Raw genomic sequence first — 27,521 nt, forward strand, 5'->3', positions numbered from 1 at the left:
ATTCTTATTTGCAACAAAATATTTGACTAAGATATTCCTGCAACAGATTCAAGCTATCATGATGCTCTCTGTCAATGAAGCTAACTAACCATGGGACCTCTGGACCTAGGAACTAACGTAAATCTTTCTCTTCTTAAATAGACTCTCTCATGTATTTGCTACATAGTAAAAGAATGTGATACAAGTCAGGATTAGTGGTGCACACTGTTAATCCCAGCACTCAGGAATCAGAGCCACGATAGTCTGTGGCCAGTCTGATCTACATAAGTGAGCCCAGGATACCCACGACTATTTAGATAGACCCTGTCTCAAAATAACAACAGCAAAATTTCCAAAACAACAAATGAATATAACATACACCACGATCATTTAAAGTGCCATTGATTTATTTGTGCTTACAAGGACAGTATGATATATGTTATCTTAACCATATGGCTATACAGTAAAGGATTGTCTTCAGGGCCTGGTGTTACTAGTACATATTAGAAGGGACTAATTCGAGAAACTCATATGTATGAAGCATACATACCCTTGGATGGGATAAGCTTCCTGCTTTTTCTTCTCTTTCATCCAGTAATTGTGGAGAGAACTATTTGCTCTGCCATATTTTAAAATGTGTATTGCAAAACTGTAGCCAACAGTACATTTACAACAGTTGAAACCACAAACAAAAATCAATTTTTGATCTGAATAAATTAACCATTTTGGGTATTTAGTTACAATGATGTAAAGCAGAACATGTGGGTTCCATTTGATGACTGTTATGAATACTGCTACTGTGAGGATATTTTCATGTGTTGAACAATCTTTCCATTCCAAAAGTAAACCCTACCCATTCATATCACAAGTTTGGCTGTAATTCATAAGGCCACTACCATATGTATACATGATCCAAATTTATTAAACATTTTGTCTACAGTTGCTTTACTAATTACATTCATTCTTCATTGAAAATTTTGGATTCACCTTTATTTCTAGTTATTAAAGTGACTTCATATTAAATGTTTAACCATTACATTGATATGGTATGATTTCAATTAGTGATACATGAAAAGAGAACTGTTTTCATCCTTTTACCCTGTGATTAAACTGACAATTATTTAATTTTTGATTTTTATGTCTTTGGCAAACTGAGACCTGTTAACACTGTTTTTAAAAAGCATATGAAATTTGTTTATATATGCCATTTGTCTTTATGTCACACAGCATATTCTATCAAACTTACTGATTTTGAACAAAATTAACTGTAGTTTAATTACAAGAATAAGGGGATTTCTAAATGATTGTTTGACCCTGAATTAATTGAAAGGAAAAATGTGAACTATAGAATACTCAAAAAAATATATCTATGAACTGTGTTTTATGCTTTCTGTTATATCATTTGTTTGTTTTCTTGTTTTTGAATTTTGGGTTTGTTTTGTTTTTAGTTTTTTTCTGTGTTTTTGTTAATGAAACCAATGCTCATAGCTCCCTTTGAAAGTCATGTTATGGCAAACAATCTAGGCATAAGTTATTCATTTTGTAGATAAATTTTTCTTTAAAATTAATAGTTAAATGAGAGAATACATTAATTTTAATATTAAACTACATCCTCTTCATAGTACATTTTCATATTCACATGGAGATTAAAGTTCTACTTCTCATTTATATCCCAGATGAATTTTAAGGGGATGTTTTTCATGTTCATATGAAATATCTTGTCAAATCTTTCACTTTGATCCACAGTCAAATGATGTTTCCAGTCTCCAACGATACCTAATAGGAGAAGCACAGAGCAGTCTCTACATAAACAGTACTCTACTGTCTTTAACTCACATTGCATATCACTAAGTTCTCAGTAGGGATCAGGTGGATACCTCTCCTTTTATCACTGATCAGTAAACTAAACTTCCCTTTAGGAGCATAGTATATATATATATATATATATATATATATATATATATCACTAGTTACTACTACCTAACCATACCAATTTTTAGAAAAAAAAAACTTCATTAAATGTTAAACTATATTAGAACCTTAAAGCTATATTTTGCCATCTAACAATTCTTAACTTAAAAAAAAATACTATATTTCAAAGAAACCTCATGAGATACATATGAGACTTTTCCAAACACACACACACACACACACACACAAATGAATTTTCATGGTTTCAGCAAGTAAAATCAAAGTGACACAGTGTGTCAGAAGAGCCAATGTCATAATTCTACTGGACAGGAATTTTAAATAGTCAGTTGGTAATGGCACATGCCTTTAATCACAGCATGTGGAGGGCAGAGACAAGCAGATTTTTGTGAGTTCAAGGGCAACATGGTCTGCAGAGTGAGTTTCAGGACATACAGGGCTACACAGAGAAACCCTATCTTGAAAAAAAAAACAAAGTAAATAAAATAAAAACAAAACAAAACAGAATTTGGAAGGATCACTACTATATCATTTAAAGGCAAATAGTCATTTGGGATCTACAGCTGTCCGAGATGAGAACATTAAATTATTGTTTGCATTTGGAACAGATGGTGAGCTATTCTCGGTAAGACATTTGGTCTTATTGAGAATGAGATATGAGAGTTGACATTAAGTGGCAGAACAGACAAAGAAGAAGAGTTCCTGAAAAATATAAAAATTCAGAGATAATACAATATAACCCAGTGCCCATAATAATGATGTTTGAAGAGCATTATAAGAAATTTTCTTTCTTATCCACACCTACTGGCTTATAATGAGATTATAAGAATGTATAATGCCATTGATAAAATTCAATTCATACCACATAAATGTATTAAGACATCATTCAAATTTTATAATAAACTATCTCAAACATGGAGAAACACTTTAAATCTAATCCTCAAGTTACAAACATTGGGAGGGGTTTGTTGCAGAGACAAGAAGAATATCAATTCAAGCCTTGGTTGCCTGGGTTATACTGTAGTTCTCTCTCTCTCTCTCTCTCTCTCTCTCTCTCTCTCTCTCTCTCTCTCTCTCTCTCTCTCTCTCTCCCTCTCTCTCTCACAGACACACACACACACACATATATACAATCATGCATGCACACACATACATGCATGCTTGCACACTCATGTCACCACCACTAACACCAGCAACACCAGCAACAAACCAGATCAAAGCAAAATAACAGAACAACAGCACAAGATAAATTATAATCTTCACTTCTAACACATCTCTCAACTAGAATAAAACTGCTGATACACTTTAAAAAGTTGATTTGTGTGGGCCAAAATGAAGGAAAGTCATATTTATATAGTAAGTGAAATTGACAGATTTTGCACTAAAACACTACTAGAAACTTAGGCCCTCTGTTAGCTAAAATATTTGATTCTTCCAAATATTATCAGCTTGAGAAATATTTTGGAAACGCAGATTATTACTACTGCATATAAACACTTGAGGGAACACACAACATATTTGCTACTACAGACCACTGGATATCACCTTTGCGAAGGAAACTTCCCGTATTATTTTTTGTTCCAAATTCATATTTCATAATGTGTTCATAGTTTGCTCGTGGGTCAGCTTTCATTTTCTGAAAGGTAGCTTGTCTTAAAACAGCATCCAATTCTTCTTCACTCAGTTCTTTCTCCAGAAAACTGCAGATTTTAAGCACTGAGCTTCTGAGGTCCTGAAATAGTCATCAGCTGAGAAATTACTGACCTTATGAATTACAGCCAAACTTGTGATATGAATGGGTAGGATTTACTTTTGAAATGGAAAGATTGTTCAACACATGAAAATAGCACAGAAACAGGGTGAAGCAAAATACTGAAATCATTATTTAAGGTCAATGATAAAGAATAGGCCTTTAATAAAACACAATGTTTTGAGACTTTGTATTCTAAGCTAGCTGCTTAGTACGCTAGGCTGCTTTCAAAGTTAGAATGGTGTTGCTGTTTAGTGTTCCATGTATGGGACAACTACAATATCTCAACATCTTTCTGTAAAATAAAAACTGCCAAGTAATGGAAGAAGGAAAGTGCCTCAACACAAAACACTGTATATTAAATACTTGTAGCTAAAAGACACATGGTTGAGGAGAATGTGGTCATTTTCACCTGAGGTCTGGAATAAGCCATATTTCATCCTTTCTATTTAGCACATTACTGGTAAATAGGCAGATCATTTGGCCAATGAATAGAAACTTAGGATCTGAATTAGAGACAAAAAAGTACAATTTTCTCCTTAAAGCAGAGAGAATGGTCTCATAAGTATAAAACTAGCAAAATCGCATACACAGAAAACTACTAGAGCAAGAAGTTAACAAAGTTTTCAGATATTGAATAAAAAAATCAACACACAAATATTAGTTTAAATTCTAAATAGCAGCAGTGGGTTATCTGAAACAAAATAAGAAAAAAATACATGAACTTTGTAATCATAGCATTAAGAAAAAATAAAATAAAATAAATATTAAGACTAATAAAAAACCTATGATTTAAGTTTGATAAATTTACAAAGGTGAGTGGCAGATCTATTGATATAAACAAAACTTTGATGAAAGAAATAAAAAACAAAAATACACAGAACACTATTTTTCATGCATGGATGGGCAGTCATTTTAAACATGGCTATGCACAGTGATTCACAAATTCAATGCAGTCTTTATTAAAGATTCAAGAAGCTTTTTACTTTTGAGGGAAAAAAGAGAAAGAAAAGAAAATCTTTCAAAGATGTATATGAAAGCTCAAAAAATCTGAACAGCTAGTCTTGCAATAGAAGATTAAATTTGCAGGAGTCATATTTTCAGATTTCAAAATTACTTCATTATATTTTACATATCTTGATTATTTATGCATTTATGCATAGTGCCTGTTTATTTTTGTATCACACATTCTCTCAGAGGACAACTGGTAGGACTACTGCTGATTCTCTCCTTCCACTGTGTGTCTTGACAATTGAATGTAAATCATCATAATAGGCAGCAAGCCCCTTAAGTCACTTAATGATCATCTCTACACAGAAAAATCAGCTCAGTTTTATGGTACTCTTAACAGTGTGGTAATAACTTCAATGATGTGATAGGACAGAATAGAATTCACAAGAATCATCTCTTACTTAAAGTGGCAAATGATTTTTGATATGACTGCTAAGGACATTAAATGGGAAAGACCAATTATCTGGTACAGGGATGGGTTTGCAGATGGGTACAAGAGGATTTTGGCCCTGCTAAATTGGCTTATGCTGTGGATTTCTGTTTGTACTTTGATGCTAATTCTGCTCCCTCAAAAAAGGTGCCCTGATTATGTGTAGATCACTTATTCATGATATTTCAGGTGAAACCTCTCCCCTTGTTAACTGGTCAAATGAAGGCTACAGCCTGTGATTGACTAGTGGAAGGAAAAGGTGGAGCTGGGAGTTTTTGAAAGGGAGAGAGAGGAAGGGGAAGGGAAGATCAGGTGATGAGGGAGAGAAAGGAGGTCAAAAAAGAAGAGGTTGTAGGAAGATGGAGCAGTAGCATATGGCCTGGAGGAAGCACAAGTAGCAATGGATTTCGTAGCTGAGGAAGAGTAGTGTAGTAGTATATCTGCCCAATCTAGGTATGCAGTTTATACATAATATAACTGAGTCGTGTGTTCTTTGCACAGGCTTATTGGGGTTAGAGATTTACTGTAACAATTTGGAGCCCATCATATTGATTAGAACCCAACTAACCTGAGATAAAAGTTCAATGCCACTCCAACACCCACAAATAAGTGGCTGGGGCAGTGATCTAGGCTGCAGCAGTGTGTAGATTGAAAGCTGACTGGGTCTGAGGGGCTTACAAAGAACTGCAGAGAGGCTCATTCCTCAAGCCCCAGAAAAACAGGTATGGCTGGTGGCAGCATCCCAGCCTAGAGCTGATATTGGGCATCACTGTGTAGGACTCTAAGGGAAGGTCTGGGAACCCAGGAGCACAACTGTCTATGAGGTGGATTTTGGGCAAATACAGTGAACTGATCAGAGCATCTATGCCTGAGAGAGAGCCACCCCTTCCCCCATATTCTATGTGTGTACAGAGGAAATGCACTGGGCTTTCCCAGCTACTTGTGCTTCTGTTGCATCAGCACATAAGCATATGCTGCCACCTGCAACCCAAACAAAGGACAGAAAGCCAGCTAAGTGGCACTCCTTTCTACAGAAAGCCCCTCCCTGTAAACAAAGGAATTGGAGAAGACTACATGGTTCTGAATCAAGCAGTAGATGGACTTTAGGGGAAGATATTTTGAACTGTTCAACAGGGATGAATTTAAAGGAAACACACATTCTGTTATTTACTGGTGTTTCAATAGTTAGTCTCTTGATTTGCTATGGCTTCTCAAAAGACAGGGCCCTAGGCAAAAAAAAAAAAAAAAAAAAAAAAAAACTTAGAAAAGAGATTAGAGGAAACACTAGAACTAAAGGTTCAGGACTTTATAGGTCAAAATATGTTAAGTCTAGAGGATAATTTACTAAAGATAGTAAATCAAAATAAGGCAGAGGCAAGACTTGCAGAAGAGAGAAAGAGAGGGAGACAGAGAGAGAGGGAGAGAGACAGAGAGAGAGAGAGAGAGAGAGAGAGAGAGAGAGAGCACATTTACTTGTGGCCAACCTAAAAAACATCCTAAAGATTTATCTGGAAGATATGCTCCAATAATCTTTTTTAAAACAGAGAGAACTTGTCCTGCATGGTCAGTTCTGGGCTGTGGCTCTAACTGTTCACATTTTACAGTAGATTCATGTTCATTGGTAGCTTTTATTAAGAACTGAGCATGTATACACTAGCAAGAATTTGCTGAAAGGACCCAGATATAGCTGTCTCTTGTGAGACTATGCCGGGGCCTAGCAAACACAGAAGTGGATGCTCACAGTCAGCTAGTGGATGGATCACAGGGCTCCCAATGGAGGAGCTAGAGAAAGTACCCAAGGAGCTAAAGGGATCTGCAACCCTATAGGTGGAACAACATTGTGAACTAACCAGTACCCCGGAGCTCTTGACTCTAGCTGCATATGTATCAAAAGATGGCCTAGTCGGCCATCACTGGAAAGAGAGGCCCATTGGACATGCAAACTTTATATGCCCCAGTACAGGGGAATGCCAGGGCCAAAAAATGGGAATGGGTGGGTAGGGAACTCGGGGGGAGGGTATGGGGGACTTTTGGGATAGCATTGGAAATGTAATTGAGGAAAATATGTAATAAAAATATTGAAAAATTAAATTGCTAAGGAAAAATTGTTTATCTCCTATTGCTAAGGATGTTGCTAAATCTTATTTATGGATTATGACAAATGGATAGAAGATACTTTTAAAGGAAAATTACCAATGTATACATTTGCACCCCAATTTAAAATGAAATGTTATTCATATTTGCATGATAATTACATATTAAAATGATAAAATGCAAAACATTAAAAAAAAAAGAACTGAGCATGGAAGACTATGAGAAAATGGATCATCATGCCAGCTATAGTATCCCTGAGGCTATAGCTAATGGAAATGATGCTGCCATTTAAAGCCTTATTGTTATCTAGTGCTAATGTTCTGTATTTACAACCACAAGACAAGGACTCAGCCTATAGTCCTTCAATAGACTGAAGAGTAAAGAATTTATGATACATGTCATATACTATACTTATGAAATAAATTATTACTCATACATAACAATAAGATGAAATTCTGTCATATGCATAAATGTATGAAGCTAAGGGCTAAGTTAAATAAGCCAGAACAAATGCCATGTGTGATCTCATATTTTGAAAATTACAGTAGAATTGTGATTAATAATGATTTGGATTAACAGTGATTGGGAAAGGTTTTACGGGAAGAACAGATGACAATTCAAGAAGAGTGGATAGATGAGTATTCTGTTCAATACATACTCTATTCATATGCAGGAACACCACACTAGACACCATTAGTATATGTAATTATCCTGAAATAATCAAGTATTTATGAATGAAAGCCATTGCTGCTGTGAAAGTTTGAGATTGGTTTTACGCATGTGGTTGTAAAAGAAGGGACCAGGAAAGACTACTGAACAGAGAAAAGAGAGTACTGGGGAAGTCCAGTCAATGAGACAAAGGCAAGAGATTAGGAATCTTCTCCAGCAAAAAAACCCAAGGAAGAGTTATATATGGAGATACCAGGGAGAGTGAGCTTTCAAACAAGAGGAAAACAAAGTAAAAAATCATGTAAAACTGACCCTCAAGAGATGTGAGGCCCCGGGTAGGAGAAATGCCTGGCAGTGTGTGGAGTAGGACATCCTCTTGGAGACAGGGGGAAGGGGGAATGGGATGAGGAACTGTTAGTTGAGCAGCTACAAGGGGGTTAATGACTGCATTTAAAAAAAAAAGAGTAATTAAAAACTACAATTTTCCCATCTTACCTTCTTCATGTCTTCAAAGCTTATGAACATTATATTGAAATCATGTCTGTGTTCATACCAGCCTCTTATGTGGTCAAACCAAAGGTTTCTTTCCACTGCAATGAAAGGTAATGAGTAAGAATGGTGAGCTGTGTGTGCCTGTAGGAAACAACAAACTTGACCCTCTTTTCTGTGAATGTTCAGAAATAAAACAGAGTTGTTGCAGTGGGCATCTGTATCACTATTTAAAATGTTTAGTGTTTTGGGGAACAGTTAGCTGACGTTTGTCAAAATCCCCTATATAAAGTAACCAAAAGTAGGAAGGAAGCAATACCCAAGAGCCCAAGGCTGAAGATGGCTTTACTAATACAAAATCCAAATAACATATGTCTATGCTTATGTTTCATTTTCCTCCATGTCTCTATTTCTCCTCTTGTTTGATAAGATATCTGAGCAACAATGTTCACTGTGTATGGTGGCACAAAATATGACCATCATCTTACAAATGATTGGGACACTGGCTCCACACTCAATGAACCTCTTGCATTAATTATTCCTCCTAAGTAGTGGAATGAACAATTCTTCAGTTGAATTTAAATCCTTACACAGGCCCATGAAAAACATACACTCTTCCTCAAAATTCACTGGGCCAGAATGGTTCACTCTATGGTTATCTCTAGCTGGAAGTAATTTATAGAATAGCTATAAACAAAATACTTCCTTTGTGACCTTGACAATCCAATGGTGTACAAAGTTAGAACAGTTATTCTATTGGAGGCAGATGGATTTGACATAAAATTGTCACTCAAGATGAATTGTTTGGGGTTTGTTTTTTGTTTGTTCATTTGTTTGTCATTATTGTTTTTATTTCTTCTTTTCATTTTCCTTTCTCAGAATTGAAACATGAATTTTCATTTCATTGGCATGTTCCATTTCCTTAAATTGTGTTCTGTAAGTTTGAAACTTTGGCTAACTAGAAGCTTTGGTGTAATTCATTTATATCCAGTTAAAAGGATGAATACTTACAGTTTCCACTTAGAAATCTTTGCATAAAATTTTCCAGACTATCTGAACCTTTGAGTACAGCCATCAAATTTGAGAAATGAAAAAGGGAGATCAAAACATCCTTAGGATTCCTGTAGACATAAATAATCTGTAGACACAATTATGAAATCATTTCGTTTAACAATCCTTGGTTAGGCTTATAAATTTAAAAAACAATTTACACTATTTGATTATGACAAAAAGCATAATTATTTCTTCCAGTCTTTCAGCTGTGCAAAGGCAAGTGGTTATTTTGTCGTTTTGGTATTACAACCAATATTCTAACAAACAGCTTTTCTCAATGGCATTTCATACATGTCCACAAAATGTATCTAAGTTCTCAAGAAGTGATATTATTTACAGTTCATAAATATGGAAAGTTAATTTATATTATATGATCAAAATATATTGTATTCCATTTTTGAAAAGAAAATTAATTTCTCATGTGATAGTAAATGTACAACTAGGGCAATGTAGGAGATAATTAAAAAAACAATAATCAGATCAATATACATTTTTCCTTCATAACTTTCAAAAATAACATATGCAGATTAAACATATAAGTAGTATAAAAACCCACACACAAAATGATAATCTTGTCTGTCTACAATCCTAGAATCTGGGAGATTAGGACAGGAAGAGAAGCTCATGCCAGCCTTGGCTACACAGAGTATCACCAGAAAAAAAGGAGGTGAGGAAGGAAAAGAATAAGAAAGAAATACAAAACCCAAAAACCATATATCTACCCCTAAAGCAAGGAAATATATATTAAATACGAATTTATTTGAAGGAAAAACAATGTTTGATAACACTAAAATTAAGAATGTATCTTTTAGATTTTCCTATGTTGGGGTAGGTTAGTACCTATGAGAGGGCCTTCTGTTCTCAGAAAAGAAGGGAGGGGAGGGCTAAGGAAAGTGTGAGTGAGAGGAGAGGGGGGACTGCAGTGAACAAATAGATGAATTAAGAAACAAAAAAAAGAATGTTGCTAATCAAAACATATATGAAAAGCAATGTGGATGAGCTGAAATAGATTAAATTCTAGAAGTAATGCAAAGAAAACTGATAAAAAATGTAACAAAATGTTGGTCATTAGACAGAGCCTTTTCACAGAATGAAAAACAATTATGGACAATAAATATCAAACATGATTATTCTAATTATGAGTATGCAAATAAAGGTCTACTTGAGACACATTTTATTAGATGCCATGTTGATAAACATTTAAAACTCTGATAAAAACTCTTTCAAACATTAAATTGAGATAATGATAAATCTACTTTCTTCAGAGGAAAAAGCTGAGTACTCTGGTACTTGTGGTTATTGATAGCAGTTGCATTATAACAGTAGAATACTGAAATAACCTAATTATACAGTACTTAGAAAAGTCATTTTTGTGAGTACAGCAAGTGGCTAAGTTCTGTGACATACTTTGGCTTTTTTGTCCTTGAGACCTTTTGGTACTAAGTAATATGGAAGGTGGGAAGTGAAGATTCGAGGGGATGGCATTTTGGCATAGTCTAATTTTTGAATATTGTACTCAAGGGATGGTATTCTATCTAATGTTGTGATGTTTTCAGTTCCATTCCGGTGACCCTCAAAACAAATCAAGCAGAGGATCTGTTGAGTCCAGATGGTACCTGTTAAAATAGAGAATAATGCTGTTTTCAATCCTGAAGTAGGTTTTAATAATGAATATTAATAGTAATGCCATCTATCTTCAATATAATTTGGTTCTTTGTCCTTCTTTGCACTTTAAGCATGCTTCAATATGCCCAGTGTTATTCCCTGTTGTCTGTATTTATACCCAAGTACTTAAGGCTCAAATCAATGACTTCATTCCATTTTCTTGTGAATGGAGGTAGTGTTTTAGGAGTGATGATTCAGATTATTCTTGTAGTGTCTGTGTATTCCATTTTTCATGGGGAGTACTTGTGGTAATGTTTAGCTGTTATTTGTATAACATTTGCTGATATTCACCAGCAAAGTGCAACATCACTACATATGAATAGAGTGTAATAAGATCAGATCAGGCCAGGGTAAGTGGTGCTTCTCTCTTACTACATCTTTTTTTCTTTGTCATTTTTAAATATTTGAGCCTTCTACAATATTTTTCTTGATTTTCATAAAAGATATATCAGGTTACTTAATGCCACTTTATTGTTGTTCATGAGACATTTCATTTCTTTCTTTTTTGTTTTTGTTTTTGTTTTTGTGTGTAGCCCTGGCTGTCCTGGAACTCACTCTGTAGACTAGGCTGGCCTTGAACTCAGAAATCTGCGTGCCTCTGCCTCCCGAGTGCTGGGATTAAAGGCATGTGCCACCACACCCAGCAACATTTCATTTCTTAAGTTACTTCATTAGTTGTTTGCCTATAGTAAAACTATTAGAATCAAATATTTCCAGTTTCCACTCCTTCACTTTCTTTGCATGCTCAAGCACTTCTCTGGCATATTCCAAGCAACAGATCAGAACACAGATGTTGAAAGAGGACACTAAAGATTTCAGTGTTCTTACTAATATTTGGTTTCTTAATCATTAGAGTCAAGTCACACCGTGGAAAGATATTGGTAAGGTTGTTATTTATTATTTATAATTTATTTATAATATAAATTTAGTTATCTTAAACAAAATTTATTTACAGTATTTAATCTATTTCATTAAGTTTATTTTATTAAATAAAATATATATAAATAATACATTTATTATAAATTTATAATTTATTATGGTGTATTTATTATTTTTCATGGTTATTCAAAATAATTCACTGGGTTCATAATAAAATTATTTATTTGATTATTTATTTATTAATTATTTACTCATTATCTATTAATGACTATCCAAGATAATTCAGTGGTGGCAGTGTTGACTTGATTGTAAGTTATGCCATCAGTCTCCAGAGCTTGTTACAATGAATGTGTCTTATATCCTGGGTTGTACAATATGAACACTTATTGTTCATCTCAATCTTACCAAGAACCTAGGAATCCTCCCCGTTCAAGATTTCTTTCTTTCGTTCGTTCTTTCTTTCTTTCTTTCTTTCTTTCTTTATTTCTTCCTTCCTTCCTTTCTTCCTTCGTTCCTTCCTTCCTTTCTTTCTTTCTCTCTTTTGTTTGTTCGTTCCTTCTTTCTTTCTTTCTTTTTCTTTTTCTTTTTTTTTTTTTTTTGAGAATTTGAAGTGAATTACAGTTCTCTCAGAAATCTTGTCAACAAAATTAAATGTATTGGAAATTGAATCATTGTTTGAGAAAAAAAAATGCCTCTAAATAATAAAGCATGTGTCTCTTGTAGAAAAAGGTTTTGTACTATTTCAGTCTTGTTCAACAGGCTAAGGCATTCATCATCATTTACAAATTAGTTGCTATTGCCTACAAACTTTTTTCCCTGTATTTTTCCACAAGAAATTAAAATATAAGCATAGAAATATATGATATAGAGTCTTACATTTGATTTAATCTCTCTTTGACCATAACTTATTCTAAAACTTAGAGTGCAGCAGCACCTGATATTGGTTTTCTTATGTGATTTGGAGTTAGCATGGAGACAAATCTTTGTGCATGTGTGTGAGGAGTTATCTCTATTAGGTTCATCCACTTGGGCTTCCTGACTGAAGATAGAAAGTGACAAGCTTCTGCCAGTGTGATATCTTTGACTTGATGAGGTCTTTCATTTTTAAATGAGGAAAGAAACTAAAACAGTTTAATTGACATCACCATGTGGAGACTATATATGGACTTATCCAACCAACACAAAAGACCAGCATAATATGTCCTAATATGACACTTACCAGACTTTGGATATGTGACTATAAAGATGTCATCATCCCGAATTTCATAATCTTCCATATTTTTCACTGTCTCCATATTAACTAAAGCACTGAGAAAAAAATGGCCTTTGAATTTAAAAGTATGTCCATCTTCATTGTCCATAATTAGTCACCTAAAAGTAAAAATATAAAATTTTCTTTACAATCTTAGTAGTTTATAATAGTAAATAATAATTACTGAGTGGCCTACATGGGACAAGCACCACTGAAATGTCCCTCATGTATTAATACTTACTGTAATAAATATATTATGTATACAAATTTATTTAAATTCATAATAGTATTATATTACTATGTTTCTACTGACACTTTATGAGATATGAGAAAATAAAGACAACATCAAGGTAGAAATATTTTTCTATGATTAGATATGAGAAAAAGTGATCCTTACCCTAAACATACAGATGCAGAATCTAGGGTACAGAAGATACAGCCAAGTTATTCAAGGTTATCCAGATGGTTAACTTAAAAAGACAATAAAAATTTGGCATGGCATTCAGGTTTATAATGAAGGAGTTTTTTTGTATATTATACTTTTATTCCTTATACTTTTGTTATAAAAATAAGAAAATCTGTAAGGAATATGATTCAATTCTTCTATTCCTACAGTACAAATCACCTTCTATCTCTGGGTGTTTCTTCTAAACTTGGTATCTGAAAGACCATTTCTAATTAAAAAAATAAATCTTACCTGAATAAAACTTATGGTCTTTAGTGACATCATTCTTCTATGGCCACAAACATTGTATGAAAATGTTAATAAAGGTAATATAATTTTGAACAGAGGTATATAAAATAAAAAATGTGTGGCAACATTTGTTTAATTGTGATACAGGTTACCATGTATCCACCTGGCACTTTCATGCACACTTCTTTGAAGGGATCCCATTTCCCATGCTCCCTGAACGTGTCTACCCTCAAAATTTTCCTTATATTTCATAAATACATTGCTGACCTAATGTCTTTCTTTCTTAACCATCATTTTCCCTCTTTTTGTACTTTTTTCTAGTTTCATTAGTAATGTTCAAATTCCCATATAAATACATATATGTAAAATCTGGAAACTAGGATCTGCATATAGTAGAGAACCAGTGATAATTTTTCTTGGTGAGCTTAAGTTTCTCCATTTAATATAATATTTTCTAGCTTTATCCATTTTTTTCTAATTTCATAGTATCATTTTTATCCATTCATTGGTAGGTAAATATTAAGCCTGATTCCATTTCCTTCTTACTGTGAATATACAATCAATGATGATGATGATGGTGATGATGATGGTGGTGGTAGTGGTGGTGATGGTGATGGTGATGGTGATAGCATTCAAGTTCCTTTAAAGGAAATAATTTCTGTGTGGTCACGATAATAAAATCTCTGACCTGGGTGGAGATCTAACATTATAATTAGGCAGTACAATGACTTGACTGGAATAACCTAGGAAGGCTGTCTTACCTTAATCCATATTAAAGAAATTGAGGAATAGTTGGCTATTATTGAGATAGTGTACTTATCATCCCCAGAATCCCAGCTCTCTAGTTCTGTCCCTATAAGCTACTACATGTTTGATCTTAAATTCTTTTATTACTGAGACAAAGACTCCCTAGAGGCGACTCTGATTTCCCCAGTAACATGTGTGACTCTGGTGGAATCCCAAAATCTTTTGTAAACCATGAATACAAGTATCTGTTTAACAAGATATAGATTCTCTTGGGCATATGTGTAAGAGGAGTAGAGTTGGCTGATCCTGATTCCACAGTCCCTTCATCAGCTTACACTCCCACTAATAGTTAATAAAGTTTCCTCCTGTTCCTCATCCTTGCCAGTGTTAGTCGTAATAAGGTAAAAGTAGAAAGAAGGAAAGAGGAAAGTGGAAGTGAACACAAAATGGACTGCTGTACTCTCCACAAAGTAACACAGGAATTGCAGGAAATGATCCATCTGTGATCTAGGTCATGATAGGAAAATATAGTTTCTGTAGCAAAGAACAAACAAGCAAACGATCAGAAGAAACTTCAAAACAAACTTCAGAATCTGTTCCAAGGGGCTCAGATTCAGTGAAGGATTAGCACATTCCAGTTGAGTGCTACTGCTGGGAGTTAGAACCACAGCACAAAAACCAAGAGAAAGCCTCAGAATATTTGTACCACACTTTAAATAACAGTATATTTTAAGGAGAGATAGGGGGCAGATAGAGAGACAGAGATGCACAGAGAGACACAGAGAGAGACAGATACAGAGACAGAGACAGACAGAAACAGAGACAGGCAGACACAGAGACAGGCAGACACAGAGGCAGGCAGACCCATAGACAAAGACAAATATGGAGAGACAGACACAGAGAGATGGAGACAGACAGAAAGAGAGAGACACAGAGACAAGATGTAGGTACTATTTATGGCATAGGATAAGGCAGTGCTAGTAAATGTTAACAGAGGATTGACAAAAAGTCATTTTAGGAAAAAGCTTGCTGACTTGGAGGTTAGGCAGCCCTACAGGCAAAGATTTCTTTATTCATGGCTTATCCTGGGAGTCAGGGGGAAGAGCCTTGTGATTATATTCTTATCATTTGACCTATAGAATAGTTTTATGTTGAAAAGAAAACCTTTGAGTCAGAATGTAGCAATGCTCTTTGATATGAATATCTGGTCTGAGTCATAGTTAGTGGTAGACAATTTAGAGCCATGCAAGAGACATGTTGGAAACACGAGACCTTAATAGTCAGTTTATGTTTAGACAACAGAGTACAGATATAAATATACCGTGGGTCAAAATAGATAGTGCTGGACATCTTGGAGTTAATGAGTGAGTACAAACCAAATGACTCCAGGAACTTGTAAACAGCGATAAAAGCTGTAATACAATTACATGGAAAACTGACATGCATGTGTGATTCTGTATAAATATGTTTTTAAGAAGCCTGAGCCTTCATCTTCTCCTTTCTTGATGACAGTCAACCTGTGCTCATCTGTAGTCTTGGGTGTATACCTCCAAAGGCTTGAGTGCCAGTAAGTATGTGTAATTTGCCCATGGCTACTTACATATTCCTCTAAATCATGAAGGACCATGACTGCCTTTCTTTCTGGGCATGAAAAATGGACCTTTAAGGAGCATGTGCACAACACATTGCTTATTACACAGTTTTAATTTAGTGTATCAACTTTGCTCTGTCTTGCTACTTCTCTCGTTATTGGTGTTTTGGCTTTGTATTAATAGATTTTCTTAAAGAACATAGTTTGGCCTGGGTGTGGGAGTATGCTTTAGCATACTAACTATTACATCATATTTAGCATACTATTATATTATCTGGGTCACGAATGACTCAAAAAACTTTACCAGAGACCTCCATCATTGGATACAAATTAACTTAAAAAAAAAAATCATCCCTCCTTCATAAAAGTGATAAATGGGCTGTGAATGAAATCAAGAAAACAGCGAATTTCACAATAAAAATCAATATTAAAAAATAACTAAGTCAATACTTAGAATTTATAAAGAACTTAAAAACTGACCAAATTATGAAATACTATGCGCCCCGCCGCAGGATTTTGGGACTGCTGGTGAGTGGAACACAGCTTCTGCTCCAATCCAATTGCGCGGGACCTGAGACTGCATTAGTTAGGGAAGCAGAAACCGGCCTGAGTAGGGCCACAGGCCTCATCCGGCCGGATCAGTGCCGGGGTAGCGGGAGCGCAGGGTTGCCTGACACCCGCCAGCTACCCACGACCCCCGCCACAGGATTTTGGGACTGCTGGTGAGTGGAACACAGCTTCTGCTCCAATCCAATTGCGCGGGACCTGAGACTGCATTAGTTAGGGAAGCAGAAACCGGCCTGAGTAGGGCCACAGGCCTCATCCAGCCGGATCAGTGCCGGGGTAGCGGGAGCGCAGGGTTGCCTGACACCCGCCAGCTACCCACGACCCCCGCCGCAGGATTTTGGGACTGCTGGTGAGTGGAACATAGCTTCTGCTCCAGTCCAATCACGCGGGACCTGAGACTGCTCTGGTTGGGGAGAGAGAAATCCGGCCTACATAGGGCCACAACCCTCTTCCTGTCAGAAAAGCACCTGGGCAGCTGGGGCGCAGAGTCGGCTGACACTCACCAGCTACCCACAACACCCACCACAGGATCTTAAGACTTCAGGAGAGTGGAACACAGCTTCTGCTCCAATCCAATTGCACGCGGGACCAGAGACTGCATTAGTTAGGGAAGCAGAAAAACGGCCTGAGTAGGACCACAGGCCTCTTCCGGCTGGACCAGCACCGGGGTACCATCAGCTACCCACGACCCCCGCCGCAGGATTTAGAGACTGCTGGTGAGTGGAACACAGCTTCTGCTCCAATCTTTAAACAGTGACAACGATAACAACTAACCCCAGAGATTACCAGATGGCGAAAGGTAAACGTAATAATCTTACTAACAGAAACCAAGACCACCCACCATCATCAGAACCCAGCACCCCCACTTCGCCCAGTCCAGGGCACCCCAACACACCAGAAAAGTTAGACACGGATTTAGAAGCATATCTCCTGATGATGATAGAGGACTTCAAGAAGGACGTTAATAACACACTTAAAGAAATGCAGGAGAACACTGCTAAACAGGCAGAAGACAATAAAGAGGAAGCACAAAAATCCCTTAAAGAATTTCAGGAGAACACTGCTAAAGAGTTACAAATCCTTAAAGAAAAACACGATAACATAATCAAACAGGTAGAAGTCCTTACAGAAAAACAGGAAAACACATCCAAACAGATGATGGAAATGAACAAAACCATACTAGACCTAAAAAGGGAAGTAGACACAATAAAGAAAACCCAAAATGAGGCAACACTGGAGATAGAAACCCTAGGAAAGAAATCTGGAACCATAGATACGAGCATCAGCAACAGAACACAAGAGATGGAAGAGAGAATCTCAGGTGCAGAAGACTCCATAGAGAACATCGGCACAACAATCAAGGAAAATGTAAAATGCAAAAAGATCCTAACTCAAAACATCCAAGAAATACAGGACGCAATGAGAAGACCAAACCTACGGATAATAGGAGTGGATGAGAATGAAGATTTTCAACTCAAAGGACCAGCAAACATCTTCAACAAAATTATAGAAGAAAACTTCCCAAATCTAAAGAAAGAGATGCCCATGAACATACAAGAAGCCTACAGAACTCCAAATAGACTGGACCAGAAAAGAAATACCTCCCGACACATAATAATCAGAGCAACAAATGCTCTAAATAAAGATAGAATACTAAAAGCAGTAAGAGAAAAAGGCCAAGTAACATATAAAGGCAAGCCTATCAGAATTACACCAGATTTTTCACCAGAGACAATGAAAGCCAGAAGATCCTGGACGGATGTTATACAGACACTAAAAGAACACAAATTCCAGCCCAGGCTACTATACCCAGCCAAACTCTCAATTAACATAGATGGAGAAACCAAAGTATTCCACGACAAAACCAAATTCACACATTATCTCTCCACGAATCCAGCCCTTCAAAGGATAATAACAGAAAAAAACCAATACAAGGACAGGAACCACGCCCTAGAAACAACAAGAAGGTAATCCCTCAACAAACCTAAAAGAAGACAGCCACAAGAACAAAATGCCAACTTTAACAACAAAAATAACAGGAAACAACAATTACTTTTCCTTAATATCTCTTAATATCAATGGACTCAACTCCCCGATAAAAAGACATAGACTAACAAACTGGCTACACAAACAAGACCCAACATTTTGCTGCTTACAGGAAACTCATCTCAGAGAAAAGGATAGACACTACCTCAGAATGAAAGGCTGGAAAACAATTTTCCAAGCAAATGGCATGAAGAAACAAGCTGGAGTAGCCATTCTAATATCTGATAAGATTGACTTCCAACCCAAAGTCATTAAAAAAGACAGGGAGGGACACTTCATACTCATCAAAGGTAAAATCCTCCAAGAGGAACTATCAATCCTGAATATCTATGCTCCAAATACAAAGGCAGCCACATTCATTAAAGAAACTTTAGTAAAGCTCAAAGCACACATTGCACCTCATACAATAATAGTGGGAGACTTCAACACACCACTTTCACCAATGGACAGATCATGGAAACAGAAACTAAACAGGGACACAGTGAAACTAAGAGATATTATGAATCAAATGGATCTGGCAGATATCTACAGAACATTCTATCCTAAAACAAAAGGATATACCTTCTTCTCAGCACCTCATGGTACCTTCTCCAAAATTGACCACATAATTGGTCACAAAACAGGCCTCAACAGATATAAAAATATTGAAATTGTCCCATGCATCCTATCAGATCACCATGGACTAAGGCTGATCTTCAATAACAGAATAAATAATAGAAAGCCAACCTTCACGTGGAAACTGAACAACACTCTTCTCAATGATACCTTGGTCAAGGAAGGAATAAAGAAAGAAATTAAGGACTTTTTAGAGTTCAATGAAAATGAAGCCACAACATACCCAAACCTATGGGACGCAATGAAAGCATTTCTAAGAGGAAAACTCATAGCTCTGAGTGCCTCCAAAAGGAAACTAGAGAGAGCACACATTAGCAGCTTGACACCACACCTAAAAGCACTAGAACAAAAGGAAGCAAATTCACCCAAGAGGAGTAGACAGCAGGAAATAATCAAACTCAGGGGTGAAATCAACCAAGTGGAAACAAGAAAAACTATTCAAAGAATCAACCAATCAAGGAGCTGGTTCTTTGAGAAAATCAACAAGATAGATAAACCCTTAGCCAGACTCACTAGAGGGCACAGGGAAAGCATCCTAATTAACAAAATCAGAAATGAAAAAGGAGACATAACAACAGATGCTGAAGACATCCAAAACACCATCAGATCCTTCTACCAAAGGCTATACTCAACAAAACTGGAGAACCTGGATGAAATGGAGAAGTTCCTAGACAGATACCAGGTACCAAAGTTGAATCAAGATCAGTTAATGATCTAAACAGCCCTATATCCCCCAAAGAAATAGAAGCAGTCATTAATAGTCTCCCAACTAAAAAAAGCCCAGGACCAGATGGGTTTAGTGCAGAGTTCTATCAGACCTTCAAAGAAGATCTAATCCCAGTTCTTCACAAACTATTCCACAAAATAGAAACAGAAGGTACTCTACCCAACTCATTCTATGAAGCCACAATTACTCTGAAACCTAAACCACAAAAAGACCCAACAAAGATAGAAAACTTCAGACCAATATCCCTTATGAATATTGATGCAAAAATCCTCAATAAAGTTCTTGCTAACCGAATCCAAGAACACATCAAAACAATCATCCATCCTGACCAAGTAGGTTTCATCCCAGGGATGCAGGGATGGTTCAATATACGGAAATCCATCAACGTAATCCAGTATATAAACAAACTCAAAGACAAAAACCACATGGTCATCTCCTTAGATGCGGAAAAAGCATTTGACAAGATCCAACACCCATTCATGATAAAAGTCTTGGAAAGATCAGGAATTCAAGGCCCATACCTAAACATGATAAAAGCAATCTACAGCAAACCAGTAGCCAACATCAAAGTAAATGGTGAGAAGCTTGAAGCAATCCCTCTAAAATCAGGGACTAGACAAGGCTGTCCACTTTCTCCATACCTATTCAACATTGTACTTGAAGTCCTAGCCAGAGCAATTCGACAACAAAAGGAGATCAAAGGGATACAAATTGGAAAAGATGAAGTCAAAATATCACTTTTTGCAGATGATATGATAGTATATATAAGGGACCCTAAAAATTCCACCAGAGAACTCCTAAGCCTGATAAACAGCTTCGGTGAAGTAGCTGGATATAAAATTAACTCAAACAAATCAATGGCCTTTCTCTACACAAAGAATAAACAGGCTGAGAAAGAAATTAGGGAAACAACACCCTTCTCAATAGTCACAAATAATATAAAATATCTTGGCGTGACTCTAACTAAGGAAGTGAAAGATCTGTATAATAAAAACTTCAAGTCTCTGAAGAAAGAAATTATAGAAGATCTCAGAAGATGGAAAGATCTCCCATGCTCATGGATTGGCAGGATCAACATTGTAAAAATGGCTATCTTGCCAAAAGCAATCTACAGATTCAATGCAATCCCCATCAAAATTCCAAATCAATTCTTCAACGAATTAGAAAGTGCAATCTGCAAATTCATCTGGAATAACAAAAAACCTAGGATAGCAAAAACTCTTCTCAAGGATAAAAGAACCTCTGGTGGAATCACCATGCCGGACCTAAAGCTCTACTACAGAGCAATTGTGATAAAAACTGCATGGTACTGGTATAGTGACAGACAAATAGACCAATGGAATAGAATTGAAGACCCAGAAATGAACCCACACACCTATGGTCACTTGATCTTCGACAAGGGAGCTAAAAACATCCAGTGGAAGAAAGACAGCATTTTCAACAAATGGTGCTGGCACAACTGGTTGTTAACATGTAGAAGAATGCGAATCGATCCATTCCTATCTCCTTGTACTAAGGTCAAGTCTAAGTGGATCAAGGAACTTCACATAAAACCAGAGACACTGAAACTTATAGAGGAGAAAGTGGGGAAAAGCCTTGAAGATATGGGCACAGGGGAAAAATTCCTGAATAGAACAGTAATGGCTTGTGCTGTAAGATCGAGAATTGACAAGTGGGACCTCATGAAACTACAAAGCTTCTGCAAGGCTAAAGACACCATCAATAAGACAAAAAAACCACCAACAGATTGGGAAAGGATCTTCACCTATCCTAAATCAGATAAGGGACTAATATCCAATATATATAAAGAACTCAAGAAGGTGGACTCCAGAAAGTCAAATAACCCCATTAAAAAATGGGGCTCAGAATTGAACAAAGAATTCTCACCTGAGGAATACCGAATGGCAGAGAAGCACCTGAAAAAATGTTCAACATCCTTAATCATCAGGGAAATGCAAATCAAAACAACCCTGAGATTCCACCTCACACCAGTCAGAATGGCTAAGATCAAAAATTCAGGTGACAGCAGATGCTGGCGAGGATGTGGAGAAAGAGGAACACTCCTCCATTGTTGGTGGGATTGCAAGCTTGTACAACCACTCTGGAAATCAGTCTGGCGGTTCCTCAGAAAATTGGACATAGTACTACCGGAGGATCCAGCAATACCTCTCCTGGGCATATATCCAGAAGATGTCCCAACCGGTAAAAAGGACACATGCTCCACTATGTTCATAGCAGCCCTATTTATAATAGCCAGAAGCTGGAAAGAACCCAGATGTCCCTCAACAGAGGAATGGATACAGAAATTATGGTACATTTACACAATGGAGTACTACTCAGCTATTAAAAAGAATGAATTTATGAAATTCCTAGCCAAATGGATGGACCTGGAGGGCATCATCTTGAGTGAAGTAACACAATCACAAAAGAACTCACACAATATGTATTCATTGATAAGTGGATATTAGCCCAAAACTTAGGATACCCAAGATATAAGATACAATTTGATAAACGCATGAAACTCAAGAAGAATGAAGACCAAAGTGTGGACACTGTGCACCTTCTTAGAATTGGGAACAAAACACCCATGGAAGGAGTTACAGAGACAAAGTTCGTAGCTGTGATGAAAGGATGGACCATTTAGAGACTGCTGTATCCAGGGATCCGTCCCATAATCAGCTTCTAAACGCTGACACCATTGCATACACTAGCAAGATTTTGCTGAAAGGACCCAAATATAGCTGTCTCTTGTGAGATGATCCCGGGGCCTAGCAAACACAGGAGTGGATGTTCACAGTCAGCTATTGGATGTATCACAGGGCTCCCAATGGAGAAGCTAGAGAAAGTACCCAAGGAGCTAAAGGGATCTGCAACCCTATTGTTGGAACAACATAATGTACTAACCAGAACCCTGGAGCTCTTGTCTCTAGCTGCATATGTATCGAAAGATGGCCTAGTCGGCCATCAATGGAAAGAGAGGCCCATTGGACTTGCAAACTTTATATGCCCCAATATAGGGGAATGCCAGGGCCAAAAGAATGTGAATGGGTGGGTAGGGAAGTGGGGGGCGCTATGGGGGACTTTTGGGATAGTATTGGAAATGTAATTGAGGAAAATATGTAATTAAAAAAAAAAAATACTATGCATTTCTCCTCCAGCACTTCACACACACACACACAGTTTTCTGTATCAGAAAAATCTAGGATCCATAAGTTTTAGAAACCATAAATATATAATAGTTTCATTTCACTAGTCTAGTTCTAAATTGCATGGAGATGAATGTGTTCAGTGTGAATGATATACTAATGTGTGAGTGATATTGTCTTTATGAATCCTGGTACAATATGCCAATTAACACAAAATGGCCTAACCAATAGCAAGTATAAGGAAAATTAGGATTAACAACCCATATTATATGTACTAACTTAGTAATATGAAGTATATATTATCATAAAGCATATTAATAGGGACAGACTAGAAAGAAATGTAGTAAATATAAAAAAAATCAACTGAAAATATGTTATACAATTGACTAAATTAGATAAGATTTAGGTATTAGTAATTACTTGTAAAATTTCAAATAACAATCTTAGAGAACAAAATATTTAAATATTAGCTAAACTTTTCTCTTAATTATTAGCTTTTAATTGAAATTCAAAAATAAATAAAGTAGTTAAGCTAATTCTGTAAATTTACTCTCCTTCAGAATCACACATACATACACACATGTGTGTGTGTGTGTATGTGTGTGTGTGTGTGAGAGAGAGAGAGAGAGAGAGAGAGAGGGAGAGAGAGAGAGAGAGAGAGAGAGAACTTACATCTTTTTTTAAAAGTCAGATTACATGTTTTCAAAACTCAGTTCAGAACTCTGTGTGTGTGTATAGGACCTGCCAGTGAAATCTCTACTTAATGCTTAAATATATAGGAGAATGTCAATGGTCCAATATCATTAGAAGTATATTTTCAGCTGTTTATTACAAAGAAATATCTGTGTACATTAAGAAATTTAATGTGCCCAAATCCAAAAAGAATCTCATTCTGTCCGTGTTACATGCTACCTGAAACGTTTCATTTCTTTTGAACCATCTAACTCACATAAAACCTTAAGAAGGACACATGCTCCACTATGTTCATAGCAGCCTTATTTATAATAGCCAGAAACTGGAAAGAACCCAGATGCCCCTCAACAGAGGAATGGATACAGAAATTATGGTACATTTACACAATGGAGTACTACTCAGCTATTAAAAAGAATGAATTTATGAAATTCCTAGCCAAATGGATGGACCTGGAGGGCATCATCTTGAGTGAGGTAACACAATCACAAAGGAACTCACACAATATGTATTCACTGATAAGTGGATATTAGCCCAAAACTTAGGATACCCAAGATATAAGATACAATTTGCTAAACGCATGAAACTCAAGAAGAATGAAGACCAAAGTGTGGACACTGTGCCCCTTCTTAGAATTGGGAACAAAATACCCATGGAAGGAGTTACAGAGACAAAGTTTGGAGTTGTGATGAAAGGATGGACCATCTAGAGACTGCCATTTCCAGGGATCCATCCCATAATCACCTTCCAAACGCTGACACCATTGCATACACTAGCAAGATTTTGCTGAAAGGACCCAGATATAGCTCTCTCTTGTGAAAATGTGCCGGGGCCTTACAAACACAGAAGTGGATGCTCACTGTCAGCTATTGGATGGATCACAGGGCTCCCAATGGAGAAGCTAGAGAAAGTACCCAAGAAGCTAAAGGGATCTGCAACCCTATAGTTGGAACAACATGATGAACTAACCAGTACCCCGGAACTCTTGTCTCTAGCTGCATATGTATCGAAAGATGGCCTAGTCGGCCAATCACTGGAAAGAGAGGCCCATTGGACTTGCAAACTTGATATGCCCCAATACAGGGGAATGCCAGGGCCAAAAGAATGGGAATGGGTGGGTAGGGAAGTGGGGGGGGGGGTATGGGGGACTTTTGGGATAACATTGGAAATGTAATTGAGGAAAATACGTAATAAAAAAATAAATAAATAAAATGTTAAACAATCAAACCTTGATTTGTATATTAATAGTCATTATTATATCTCAGAGCTCACAATTGCTTAAGATTGTTCATCCCTTGAATGCTATTAATTCTCAAATTTGCAATTGCTTATGCATATACAACACATAAGTAAAAATGCTGGATTTATATCTCAACAGTCTATAAGTCCTACATATAATATGGATTGGATATATAATCTCCTTCTTTATATATTCAAAACAATTATGGCTTAAGATAATATTTTGGTATTATTGGAAAATGTGCATGTCAAATTGTAAAAAAAAAAAATTCTTTTGGTCTTAGTGTCCTCAGTTACTACTTGTTTCCACATAATAGTGTTAATTCTTGAGGTCTTATACTTAATAAATTGCTGCAAATAAATGCTCTTATTCTGAGTTAATAAATAAATTATACACATGTGACTATTAATAACTTTTCAAGCATTCTAGTTACAACTGCTCTTCAAGAGAAACAATTGAAAGTGCAATTAGTCACTGCCCATGTTACATTAATACTGAATATAACAGTCAAGTATTTGAGATGTGTTGTCAATAAATTATTAATTCTCAAGGACAAGGTATTGTGGAACTTTAAAACTTTAGCTTCTTAAAAGACAAAGAAGGGGGAAATTATATCCCCATAGATATTATTTAATGTATTCCCCTGCACATTATTTAAATCATACTTTTATTTTAGAATTTTGAGATTTGGATGTCAAAGAACTTAATAAATGCCTTATAGTATCTTAAAAGTATCTACTTATTGGCATATGGCTTGATCCTGAACAGCTACCTTATTAGGAAAGGGAAAAGCATAGGTTTTCTTCACAGAATGCTGCAGAAGCATGATGGCTAATTTGTGTGACAAGCTGACAGATAAGTTCGATCATTGCCCTGACCTTAGTGGCAAGGAAGCTGAATTGGGCAAATGTTTTCGACCCATCCTTGCTTGCGATTTTTCCAGTTTGGACAAGCGAAGCTGCCTTGCTTCAAGCTTTTTAACCTTATGGTAAAAAGAACATCAGAGACTGTGTAATTGGACTTAGAAAGATTAGTCATATAAAAGAGTTATGGTGATTCTTCTCTTTCTTTCGATGTGACCGGTTATTCTGACTCAATCTTGGACTGGTCTAGTAATAATTCCAGTATTAGAGAATCCCAGGGAAGATAGCAAAAAATTCTTAATTACTTAACAAAGTTAAACTGGAGCACAACCTCCTCTCCCAGAAAGATTGCAGACTTTCTGCAATTCTCAAGGCCAGCTCCCCCACACTGGGAGCTCTAAGTCTAAGCTTGATTGTTGCTAATTTGCAATTGAATGGAGTACCTGGACTCCCCCCCCCCCCAAAAAAAAAGCTTTGGTACTGTTGCCTTTCACTGTCTCAGCTTTGTTTTTCAAGCAGGTCAGTCAATGCCCTTCAGCCTGACTGCAGCAGGTGTGCATTCCTGCCTCCAATCTTGCAGGTGGCAGTTATTAATCTTCATTCAAGAAGCATTCTAGTACATATTGTGGCTTTTGGTCTGGTTTGGGAATAAAGTTTGCTATGAGGGCCAGACAGTCTAAGACTGACACCCAGATCTCGGAATCATATCAATCTAGACAGAGGTACATGCCAAGAGGCTATGGTTTATTAATAATACACCACAGAGCCGTGTAAAAGATTAGAGGCAAAGGTTAATGTCTTAGAAGTAGTAGTCTTAACAATAGGGCAGGACATAGCATATATTAGGGCTAGAAAGGCAGAAATTTCAGATATTAGCAATAGGCACTTGGACACTTGGAACATTTAGGAATTGGCCAGAGATATAAAAAAAAAACAAACAACCTAAGTGCATTAAATCCCCTGGATTGGGTTCAATATATATTCCTACTTGCTATTATTATTGGCATTATTTTATTAGTAAATCGTTGTGTTTCCACTCATCTTTAGAGCACTCCTGAGATCTGTAGCTATGATGAGACAGAACATTCCGGAACTTCTGCAGAAATATAAGAAAGAGAGAGAGTGCTATGCACAAGCCAGTGAAGTTTGCTTGGCAGGCCAAGAAGCCTGGGAGCACTCACGAGGCAAAGAGTTTCACGAAAACTCACCTCCTGGAACTTTGGCATTCTCATAACCCAGATATTCTTACCGTATTCCCCTGTTAGTCTGGTGTGTGGATCCACGTGCTCTCTTTTAGTATTATCTTATTATAAGTGCCTTTAAGATTGAATTCTGATATAGCTAGCCTTCTCCAGTGTTCCAACATCCTAGAAAGACCTTGAAGCCAACAACTTG

The 27,521-nt window shown here is 36.5% G+C and overlaps 1 protein-coding gene across 3 annotated transcripts; it reads right to left on the reverse strand.

Annotated features, from left to right (window-relative positions):
* Nucleotides 1–1,366: 1,366 nt before the first annotated feature.
* On the reverse strand, nt 1,367–27,521 carry LOC147002611 (amine sulfotransferase-like). 3 transcript variants are annotated; one of them, XM_085842758.1, is made up of 8 exons: nt 27,376–27,521; nt 13,598–13,619; nt 13,168–13,319; nt 10,812–11,020; nt 9,363–9,489; nt 8,358–8,452; nt 3,454–3,640; nt 1,367–1,755 (listed from the first exon to the last, which is right to left on the reverse strand). In XM_085842758.1, the coding sequence occupies exons 3-8, from the start codon at nt 13,307–13,309 to the stop codon at nt 1,634–1,636; spliced, it is 882 nt and encodes a 293-aa protein (XP_085698884.1). In that variant the 5' UTR covers nt 13,310–13,319; nt 13,598–13,619; nt 27,376–27,521; the 3' UTR covers nt 1,367–1,633. The 3 variants fall into 3 exon arrangements, with proteins under 3 accessions (XP_085698884.1, XP_085698883.1, XP_085698885.1); XM_085842757.1 differs by lacking the exon at nt 13,598–13,619; XM_085842759.1 differs by lacking the exon at nt 13,598–13,619 and having other exon boundaries at nt 1,626–1,755; nt 3,441–3,640.

The sequence above is a fragment of the Mus caroli genome, unplaced genomic scaffold, assembly GCF_978045245.1.
Source record: "Mus caroli unplaced genomic scaffold, Mus_caroli_1 scaffold_9, whole genome shotgun sequence".
NCBI classification, from domain to species: Eukaryota; Metazoa; Chordata; class Mammalia; order Rodentia; family Muridae; genus Mus; species Mus caroli.